The sequence below is a fragment of the Stegastes partitus genome, unplaced genomic scaffold (assembly GCF_000690725.1).
Source record: "Stegastes partitus isolate 25-593 unplaced genomic scaffold, Stegastes_partitus-1.0.2 Scaffold2102, whole genome shotgun sequence".
NCBI classification, from domain to species: domain Eukaryota; kingdom Metazoa; phylum Chordata; class Actinopteri; family Pomacentridae; genus Stegastes; species Stegastes partitus.
The window spans coordinates 42,884-54,634 of record NW_007579833.1 but is presented as its reverse complement, the minus strand read 5'-3'; the positions used below and the strand labels follow the sequence as shown (position 1 = coordinate 54,634).

General features: G+C 39.4%; 1 protein-coding gene across 1 annotated transcript in view; it reads right to left on the bottom strand.

The window, feature by feature from the left end:
* atp1a2a (ATPase Na+/K+ transporting subunit alpha 2a) overlaps nt 1–11,751 on the bottom strand; it is a 54,485-nt gene that overhangs the window by 29,929 nt on the left and 12,805 nt on the right. Inside the window, exons 9-11 of the mRNA XM_008303949.1 lie at nt 9,224–9,422; nt 6,067–6,176; nt 1,298–1,432 (exon numbers count right to left, since the gene is read on the bottom strand). Coding sequence (XP_008302171.1) covers nt 1,298–1,432; nt 6,067–6,176; nt 9,224–9,422 — 444 coding nt within the window. The remainder of the gene's footprint in view (nt 1–1,297; nt 1,433–6,066; nt 6,177–9,223; nt 9,423–11,751) is intronic.

Sequence of the window (11,751 nt, the reverse complement as noted above, 5' to 3'; positions counted from 1 at the left end):
AACCTCCGCTCGGTGCAAACACAGTCTGCAGTTCAGCTGAAAACTCCCTGAATTTCTGTCACATGACTGCTGGTGGCAGCTGAGTCAGTCTTGAATGAAGGAGGGCAGAATTTTCAGTCTTTGTGGGCTCTAGTAGGTGATTTAGAAGAAATAACATGATTTTAGGCTTTTCCAACAGAATCAGATATTATGCATGATGAGCGTAAGAGCAGTCAGAAGATGGAAAAATCTGCCGACAATCTGCAGCTCTGATAAATTGTGTAATTTTGGCAATTTTCTAAAAGATAGCACCGATTTCAAACCTGCTGGCAGGTTCTGGGGTTCAGAAGGGTAATCTAATGAGAACTAGCTTTCCAAACTCTGATATTGTCGAGGAAGCCGGCCAAGAGCTTTTTAAAAAGACGTTTTAATTAAGGGATTCCAACAATAGGTCTTCTCACCTAACCCCACACAAATCTTGTTTCACCTCAGCCAATTCTGTCATGGAAATATGAAGTCATTCTGTTCAGCGACTGGCGAAAAGAACGGCAACAAACAGATTTTCAATTCTTCGCCGTAAGTCTCTTGGCTGGGACTTTTCCCACACAAATGAGATTTCTGTGCACTGAAAAGCAGCGACTGAGCATCGTCTGAGCAGCCCAAGCAAAACCAGTTCATAATCCAGATGTGAACATAAATACAGCACATTGTACGGAGCTTTAAATTGTTTTTTCTGTGCCCAACTATGCTGTGTTTGCGGGTTTCTGGGCAGCTTCCAAGTATGAATGTGTGCAACAGTATGAATGTAAAGCAGGGCATCGATGTGAAAGAGGAGGCGTGCTCTGGCTGCCTTCCCGAGATGGACAAAGGTTAGAAGATGAACATGCATGACTCAGAGCTGGCACGTCAATATAAATATGTGGAGGTATTGGAAATGTGTGTGCAAACGTGAAAGGTTTGTTAAACAATGAACAATTAGTTAAAGACATGTAAACGAGGAACACAAATGGCAATGATGCAATAATAGAAAATTAAAACCAACGAAAACAAGATCAATAAAAATGTAAATTTTTAGAGGAATCAGTCACGATTCTGAAAATGGATTTCACTTCAGTCACTTTTTGGTAACTCATGTTTCTTTACTGTAAATTCTTCTCTGTTTTTGAGCAGAATTAGGAATGAATGTGTGCTCTGGCTGGTCAACAACAAATTCAATGTACCAAAAATCATATAAAAAAAAAATAATTAGATTGCACAAAAATGAACAATGCAAACTTGTAGCACAAAGTCGAGACGTGACGTTAATCCCGTGCAGTACCTGGTACTTGTTGGTGGAGTTGAAGGGGATCTCGACCACTTTGGGGTTTCTGGCTCTCATGTCACGAACGTTGCCGCAGCACAGCTCGATGCATTTCAACAGAGCCGACTCAGATGCGTCGCCCGCCGTCTCCCTCTGGGGAAACACACACAGCAGCACATTAGCACAGTCACTCACATATGCATATTAAGAAATGAGTGTTGTCTGTCTCGCTGCCTGTGTTTATCACACTGCAGTGCAGGAGGAGGCTTTTGGATTACGTGTTATTTAATTCATTAAAGTAGCGCCTGAGATACCTGAGAGGACTTTCTTCACTTCCATTATGGGTCTCATTAACGGAGCAGAGCGCCGTCTGCATCACCAATACTTTGCAACGACACTGTTTTTAAAGTTGTGCAACAATTTAGTGTGAAATGAATAGGAGTGAAATTGTGATAACAAACAATTAGATTAAAACAGTTCAGTTTCTTCTGGAGAAAACATTGCACATTCGCTGTAGGTGTTTGTGAGGTTTCTCAGGAGCAGTTTGTACAGATCAGAGTATAACTGGCCCTGGGTAAGAGTTCACGTGCTGCTGGATACAAACATTGTTGGAAAAATTCATTAGAACATTGCCTATTGGCAAAAATCAATAACAAAAGGATCACTAAGTTTGCAGAAAATTAATAAATTAATGCATGAAGGAAATAAAAGTTCATCGTTTAGTGGTGAGCAGAAGTCAAATGGATGCTTTAAGATGGAGGAAAGGTTAAAACTGCTCCCTTAGCTTAAAGGTTCTCTGTATAACGTTAGGACAACCTTTGCTAGTAATTAAGCCGGTGGCTGTTAAGTGAATTGCATTCAGCATCCTGTTGCTTGTGTTCACACTCTGTAGGTGGGCAGCAGTGAAGATCCTGGGCATCGGCCAAAGCAGAGATGTGAGATAAACAAGACTGAACCCAACTGACCTGCATCTCGTTGACAGAAGAGGTAACTAAAATTACATCGTTATCATAGTTGGACTGGAAACTATATTTGACTCTCCAGCGCTGGTGCGGCGCCAAAACAGGACACAGGAATAGGTCCGGTTACGCAAGATTATTGTGTGACTAATCATGTTTATTATAGTTTTTTTTCTCTGATTTATCCCTCCGTGAATCTGTGAATGCACCGCCGATGTTTGTTTTTGATTATATTTCCGTTTGGCCAGATGAACTTTACTAGTTTTGTTTTGTTTTTTGTGGAGTTTGTTGTGTAGGAGGCCAGTCACTTGCTCGTCCTCATTTCTAAGTTCCTGTTGGCTAATGTTTGACACTGTTGGCTCTGTAGGGAAGCTGGAGAGAGGCATTGATGGAAAGAATAAATGTTTTAAAAAAAATCATCCCATGTCATCTACGTAGAAATCAGCCCACAGGCAATCGATAAAGTCAAGGAAGGTTTAATCTTTTAAGTTATGTTACTACTCTTTGGAAATAAAGAAGTTATTAAAACATGTGAACTGCTTCACATACGTCAGCATTGCACCTGTAAAAAAAACCACTGTCTGTCCAGCCTGATGTTATCGTAACGGCATTTAAATGGTGCATGTTGGTGATAATTTACTATTTCATTTAGCAGATGCTTTTATAATGGAGCTGCCATGCAAGCTGCCTGCCTGCCATCGGGAGCAACTTCAGGTTCAGCGTCTTGCCCGAGGACACTTTGACTGTGGAGGGGATCGAACCAACAACCTTGTGGCTAGCAGACAACCCGCTGTACCACCTGAGCCACAACATGTCTTCACAATGGAAGTCTATGGAAACTAAACAGTGTTGAGGGACACGCACAAAGTTTTAAAGCGTACAAATGGCGTGCGACAAGTGGTGTGGTATTCATGTGTTAGATTATAATTTCCTTTTCAGTGGATGTAAATGTGGCCGATTGAGCGTCTCATTGAGGAAAGTCCATGAATTTGATTCTGTGTGGACGATCTGCACAGGTAGACAGTCACACATGCAAAGTAAAGGATGGAAATAAATCCTATTTTACAAGGTTCCAAATGTTATTATCCCCCGTTAGGATGCACGTTGCCTGGTGTTTGTTTTTGTGATTTTTTGGCGGTTTATCTGCTCCGACTTGCGTGACAAATTCGCTTGTGTACTACTTGAATCATTTTGCAGAAAATTCCCTTTTGATAACCTGTAAAATCCATCTTCATAAAAATTCCACAGTGATAACCGCAATCCAAGCCGCCCTTGGGCCAATTTATTAAAATCGACGCTGAATTGATTGACCCGACGCCTAATACTCCAGCAGGAGCCCGAACTGAGACAAGAATTTTCTTTTTGTTTCTGTTTACTCATTCATGAACAGCCGCAAAACAAGGACAAGCGCTCCGCAAGATTTGTCCTTGTTTGTGCCTTTTCATGAATTAATAAATAGATCAAGGAAATTCCATTTCTGTGTTTTTTCCGGGTGCAGATGGGGACTCGCTGTTGTAACGCCAGTGGAGCCTTGACTGCTGTGTTTGAGGGCTGTCAGGAGACGCTGCCTGTTACTTAATGCAGGGAGGAAGCCGGGGCACCTGGAGGGGCAACGGGGAGGCTGCAGGGGCCGGGGCTGCTCCCGTCGGAGTCAAGGAGCCGTAAATCCCCGTCACCGAGAGCCACACTGAGAATTTCTTCGGGTCAATGTAGCACAGGTTGGAGGCCCGCGGTCGGCAGAACACTGGGATGTTATTGACTTACCCACCCAGCAGTGTGTGTGTTTGTGTATCTGTGTGGGGGAGTTATTTCCAGGGGTGCGTTGGATTATCCTCAGTGTGTGTGTTTGTGTGTGAAACAGTCAGCCAGTGTGTGTGTGTGCTCTGTGTCAGTCGGTACTGACAAATTATTTCTACGGGTTGTTTTTTCTGTTTTTTTTTTTTGCTGCTGCGACTTTCATGTAGCTGAAGACAGACTGGCCACAGAATACAAACAACACTTGCTCGAGTACACTGTAAAAAATAAATAAATAAAGGTTTTTAACTGTAATATTTTTCACAATTTATTGTTATTCAATCTTTTTTTTTTACTGTACTTAAATAACCAAAAAATCTCTCCAGATGTCATCTGAAAGAAAATGATGTATATTAAAGATTTTTTTTAAATGGTAAATATATTTTTAAGTGTCTATTATAGATATATTAAAATCACATAATAAAAGTAATAATTTAAATGTTAACTGTATAAAATTAGGCAAAGAAACACTATATACAATTTCTGCATCAGAAATCTGTATTTTTACAAATAGTTAATTGATTTTTTTTTTTAACAATGTGCGACTGAAAAATTCGAATAAAATGTTACTGTATCTAAATCAGCAAAGAACTTTTTTTTTGCCATTGTTTGATAGAAGAACTATGTTTATTAGGATTGAGGGGAAAAAAAACAACCAAAATATTATTTTTTACAGATATTAGCTGTAGAAACAAATATGTGTATTAAGGACAGAATGGTAACTTTAAAAAGTAATTTAAACTGTTATTTTAAAGATTTTTCCTGTGTTCCTTACAGATATCTAGTACACATATCTAGTCATATCACAAGAAAAGCAATAATTTACATGCGGACTGTAAAAAAAAAAAAAAAAAAAAAAAGGCCAGAACTGTACATATTGTCCAAACTATGTATTTTTACAAATAGCAATTTGTTAATTAACAATGTGTGACTGTATAATTAGACAATTTAAACATATATTTTCACCATTTTACAGTATTTTAACATTACATTATTACATAATTTGTAAAATGTGTTTTACCTGTACCCTTGCTGTTAGATTTATTTATTTATTTTTAGCTTTATTTAAACGTTCTTGTGTACAATTCAGAAGTACTTACACTTTAGTTAAGCATGTCTATCTTGTGCTTTATGCTGCATCTCTTCTTGAACATATTTCAGAGGAACATGTGATGCTTTATGCCACTGCTGGAGGCCGTTCTGCTGCTTAATGAGTCATTTCTACTTTTAAATCTATTTTAAATCCATTGTGTACTTTTACTGGAGTAAGACTTTGAACGAGGGTCTTTAACGTGGCGTACCTTCGCACGGCAGTATTGCTACTTTTACTCGAGTACAGGATCTAAGTGCTTGTTCCAGCACTACAAAATAACATATGAATGTGTTGAAATTAGCTCCACTTTAACAAAGCGGTAAGTGGAACAGTGAAACACTTTCACAGGAGATAATCAGCACACTGAGTACTTTTCCTTCTCTTGTAAAACACGTTGCTGACACTGCTGTCCTTTTTGTTTCGTTCTATACTTAAAAGACAAATCAGACATTATTTAACCATTGAATGCCTCCAAAAACTCCCCAATGACTCCAGAGACATGGCTCTTTTATGCTTCGATTGGTTTTTGACAGCAGAGGAGTTCTTCTACCACCGAGGCCAGAATAAGTTATATGTGAGATGTAGACAAAAAGATAATACTTGAAGGATGAATATATTGACAACTTTGGCTTGTACTTTTCGTTGTAACTGCATTTTCACATTTCTGTTTTACTGCTTTTATTACCAATAAGTAAAGGATCTGCTGCTTATTTCTGAGCAAGAGTTCACCAGACAGTGGGCTGATGTTGTTAACGTCACCCTACTGTGAGTCACGCAGAACAAAAATCATGTCTTATGAATAATGTGCATGAATTATTTGACCTGAATCTGGAGAAGGCTGCTCACAATGTCTGTGGATTAAACAGTACACCTCAGTGCGAAAGGTAATTCCTGAGACTGGAGCTTCAATGCAAAGCTGCTGTTGTGTCGGAGGTTCGTACCATCAGGATGGGAAAGCTCTCCTGTCCGGCTTTGAAATCAGCTCTGTTGCACAGGCCAGCCACGCGAGACAGAGCAGTCCAAGTACCAGAGCTCTTGTCAAAACCCGAACCTGAGAGAATAGCAGAGGAAGCTGTGTTAGACTTTTCTTCTTCTTCTTCTTTCTTTTTTTTAAGTAGGGCTCATGCAGTATTTATGCTACAGACTTAACTCTCAGTTCACAGAGTAACACTGGATGTTGTAGCTAAATAACAGGATAGGGGTCAGTCAAGTTGAGCAATCGCTTTTTCCTTCACAAAAGGGATTTTTCAATTCCCCAGTCTGGGAAAATGTCATTCATTTTTAACTAGAATGTCTCAAAAAAAAAAAAATGTTTGGAAAATTACTTGTGTCAGAATTTCATCCCCTCCCACCCAATCGAACCCAGAGTGACCTTCACTCTGCTGCCGGCGCCTGCATTCATTTTTCATATTTGCCTATCTCTCCAGAGTGGTCAGTGTCATTGTTATTGTGAAAACAGAATAGCTTTGCCCCTGTATGTGCACTGTGGCAAACTGTGGCTGGAGTTGTTGAGCTCCACACGGCGAGGTTGCAAAAGGCTCCAAAAAACCTGCAGCAGCTGCAAAATAACTCCGAATGAATACACTGGCTTTTTTTTTTTAGCACTTGCGCGGCCTTTGTCAGCACCACTGGCTATTTATTGTATGATTGCACAATTGTTAATACTCATTGGTATTCATGGAGCACCTGTTCTGTGAAATGACAGATAATATCACAGAAAAGGTCATTATCCACATGTTAAACATACAAAATTAGACCAAAAACTGTAAATAATATAAGCATCTAAAATCTGTACTTTTACAAATAGGAATTTGTTCTTTTACAATGTGTGGCTGTAAAACTATAAAGTATTTAAATCAGCCAAAAAAACAGTATATTCAGTGCTATTAACTGTTACTTTACACATTTTCCCAAGCTTATTAAATTACAGATATTAGCTAGTTAAATCACACAAAAGTACTAATTTAGATTTATTAGCTAACTGTATAAAATTAGGCCAAAAACTGCAAATAATGTAGGCATCAAAAATCTGTATTTTTATAAATAGGAATTCATTTTTTACAGTGTGAGACAATGTGTAAAATTACACAATTTTTTACTGTTCCTAAATCAGAAAAATAAATAAATAAATAAAAGTTATTTTACAGATTTCCCTATTTTGTTAAATCCCAGGAAATGATTGATAAAATCACTAAAAATAAAAAATAAAAAAAATAATTTCTTAAACATATAACATTAGGCCCAAAACCGTAAATAGCACAAGCATCTAAAATCAGGACTTCTACAAATAGGAATTTGTTCTGTAAAACTACAAAGTATTAAAATCAACAATAAAAATAAAAACATGTATATCAAGGATTGAAAAATCATAAATATATTTTTAACTGGTATTTTACACATCTTCCCAAGCTTGTTAAAATATAGATATTAGCCAGTAAAATCACAAAAAGGGATAATTTAGATGTTAACTGTATAAAATTAGGCCAAAAACGGCAAATAATGTCGGCATCAAAATCAGTATTTCTACAAATAGGAATTAATTCTTTTACAATGTGAAGCTGTAAAATTACTTTTTTTTTTTCTCTTTTTTTACGGATTTTCCTATTTTGTTAAATTCCAGGAAATAATTGATGAAAAAAAATAGAAATAAATAAATCTTAACCATATAAAATTAGGCCAAAACTGTAAATAGTACAAGCATCTAAAATCAGGACTTCTACAAATAGGAATTTGTTCTGTAAAACTATAAAGTATTAAAATCAACAATAAAAATAAAAACATGTATATTACGAATTGAAAAATCATAAATATATTTTTAACTGGTATTTTACACATCTTCCCAGGCTTGTTAAAATATAGATATTAGCCAGTAAAATCACAAAAAAAGTGAGAATTTAGATGTTAACTATAAAAATAGGCCGAAAACTGCAAATAATGTGGGCATCAAAATCAGTATTTCTACAATTTACAATGTGAGACTGTAAAATTACATTTTTTTTCTTTTTTATGGATTTCCCTATTTTGTTAAATTCCAGGAAATAATTGATCAAAAAAAATAGAAATAAATAAATCTTAACCATATAAAATTAGGCCAAAACTGTAAATATGATCTCTTATTGTCACTGTAACTGCATCTCTACTTTACGGAGCCCGTCTGGTGACATCGATAAGAAATAAAAAATAACTCGTTCCCACGCATCAGTAAATCGTGGCCACGAGTTATTAATGCGAGGCCATGACATAGTTAAATTGTGGCCTCGCATTACTAATATGAAGAAACAAGAGAAGTTGTGGAGCACATTTCACAATGCGGTCGTACCAGCTGTCAATTAAGGATAACGGGCGAAAACATGGAGTATTTTGATTTGATTTGATTTTAACCTTGGAATGAACGACACCGATATCCTGCGATCTCTTGCGATGAAACACTGTGTGATAATTCTGTTGTTCCCACACATTAATATCTCGTGACCACGATTTACTGATGCATGGGAACGAGTTATTTTTATGTCTTATCGATGTCACCAGACGGGCTCCGTACTACTTGAATACATCACAGAGTAAAATATTGTGCTCTTTACTTGTAATGACTCATTTTACAGTTAAAGTCGTTGGGCTGTATTGTTCGGCCGTTGTCGGCACCACTGGCTCTTCATTGTGTGATTGCACAATTGTCTCACTGACTCAACACTGATTGCTGTGCATGGAGCACCTGTTTTTTCCCCCTGCCAAACCTTTAGGTTATTGCTAAAAGCTGCTTTGAAATTTGGCTTGATTTTTGCTCTGTTTGGTAGGAGACAGGAATCTGATTGGTTCCACGGCAGCTGCCTGCGCTGAGGAACACTGGGAAAAAGACGTGTTTGCTACTGAGGGTTGCTCTGCTCGCCGCATACCCACTGCTCAATTAATCCAAGCAGCAGAGTGAAGAGATACGTCGGTTTGGCGGCGTGAACATTGGACAGATGAATTCCAGCAGGTGGTCACACTCCCCCCCCTGCATTCCCACACACTCTATTTCCCCTTCATGACTCTGCTCTCTGCTTCCGTCTTTCCTCTTTTCCACCTTCCTTCCTCTCTTTCTTTTCATCTCCGTCTTACCAGTCTGGTCCTCGGTGGTGTCCGCCTCGTGGATTTGGTTGTCGAACCACATGTGGGCCACCGTCATGCGGTTCTGGGTCAGCGTGCCCGTCTTGTCGGAGCAGATGGTGGAGGTGGAGCCGAGAGTCTCTACAGCCTCCAGGTTCTTCACCAGGCAGTTCTTCTTGGCCATTCGCTTGGCAGTGAGAGTCAGACACACCTGGGAGGACGGCGGGAGGTGAGGGGGGTGGGGGTGGAGATAGAGGTGGAGGAGAGGCGAGGACGGATGATTGTTAGTCGACAACAGGAGCGAGCGTGCGTACGCAGTGGTGCGTTCAAGTGTTTGTGCATGTGAAGCCATGCGTGGGCCAGGTGCCTCGTGAATGTGTGTGTGTGTGTCTGCTTGGCTGGTTAACAGCAGGTGAAAAGGGAAGTAAAATACAAAGAAGAGACGTTTTCCATATGCTGCAAGAGACACGTCGACGCGCATTAATTCAAGCTGATCACGAATACGTCACAGCTGCACAAACATTTCCACACATAGTGTATTTAAAGCGAAAGCAACTAAAGAAACCAGCCATTGGAAGTTAATTTATTTTCTGCGACCAGTGAAATGTCGACTGATGGCATTTCAAATGCCAGCTGGCATCCACCTCTGCTCACACTCTGTTTATTGTTGCAGAAAACTCCAACGTTTGAACGACTTCAACATTTGGTAATAAATCACTTTGCTGTGTTCTGGAGCATCATTAGAGCTACACCCGACGTTCACTGAGAGTAAATTAGGTGTTAGGAAAAGCACAGGTGTAACTAATAACATTGATGGTGGCTCGGTTCCATGTAGATGTGCCAGTAAACCATGACAGAGCGCCAGCAGGCACACTATCAGGACTATGCAACTGGCACGCTGAAAGCTGCACTAATCAATATTTTTATGTCAACAATGGATCAAAGGGCCATGTGTAATGTGAAAGCAGGTGCTCCAGACGAAAAGCTTGCAGAGAATTAACACATGATTTTGCCATTCTACTCACTTCTACACAGCTTCTGAGCCTCTTTTAGTTCATTATTTTGGCTGTCGGGCTCGCAAACTGTCGCGTTGTTCAATATCTAGCCATCCATTTGATGTTGTGGTGGAATGTTAGCGAACAGGGGGATGAGCTTTGTGATTAAAATGGATAATACGCTGCAGAAAACCAGCAGGACGACCTCACTGCACGATCCGAATTCTCTGCAAAACCTTGATATTTTCAGTGTGGTAGGTTGCTGCTGGGAGGTTGTTGATGTTGTTGCCCTCCAGCGAGTTCTGGGCACTACCCCGGGGTCTCTTCCCAGTTGAACGTACTTGGAAAACCTCCAAAAACCTCCTAATCAGATGCCCAATCCCCCCTGAAGTGGCTTCTTTCGACATGAATGGAGCAGCGATTCTACTCCGAGCTATTTCAGATGTCTGAGCTCCTCGGCCTCAACCACCCAACAGAGGAAACTCATCTTAGCTGCTGGTATCTGCAGTCTTTTGGTCACTTCCCAGAGCTGAGGACCATAGATGAGGGTTGGAACATAAATTGACTGCAATTGAGAGCTCTTTACCATAATGGTTTGGTACAACGCCTTCATTACTGCTGATGGACCAGTCTGTCCATCTCACTCTCTGTTTTCCCGTCAACAAGATACTTGATCTCCTTTGCTGGTTTCCATCAAGAAACCATGGCCTCTGACTTGGAGCTAATGCCTGACCGGCACCAAACAGCTGATACACAAAGTTAGAAGCTAGCTGCCGAAGAAAGTCAAATATTTAAAGATAGGTAGGCAGTATTTTTTGTTTTTTTGGCACAATGCAACAAAAATTCCACATTAAACTTTTAACATATTGTGAGTCAAGTGGTTTGAGAGGAAATTAGACTTCTGTACGTCATCTTAGTTCTATTCCCAACCTTTAGAAAATCTATCCAGTGATGGGAGATTTACCCAATCATCTTCAGCCAGAGCAGGTGAGACGATATAAACGGTAATAAAGTCCACAATGAGAGCAGGATTTAGTGCTACAAAGAGTTAAAAGGAGGACTCACATGGGAGAGTGGTGTCCTGATCCTCGCTGAAACCGCAAATGCATTATGACTTTTAGCTCAACTATCTAATGCCTGTCTAGTGGGAAGGGCTCAGAACCACCACAGAGTCCGATAATTGTCTCTTAGGAATCGGTGGAGTCAAAATCTGAGCTAAAAGGAGAATGAATGCCAGATATTGTTCTCTGGTAACTTTACAAGATGATAATATGTCATATGTTGTTGTTTTGTTCAGCTTGCTACAGTGCCCACAAATGCTAAAAAAAACAAAACAGCAAAATCATATTTAAATGAGGTGCAAGCATTAATAATCATGTTAATCATACTGTGGGCAAGCCAGAACTCCTCAGCTACTGAATTTACAAAACAAACACACACTTACACACGACAATCCACTCGACAATCACCTCTATGTTCATGCGACTGATTACTGTGGCTCCTTATTTTCTATTTAAAAAATGGACTTTAAATTATGCAAACAGT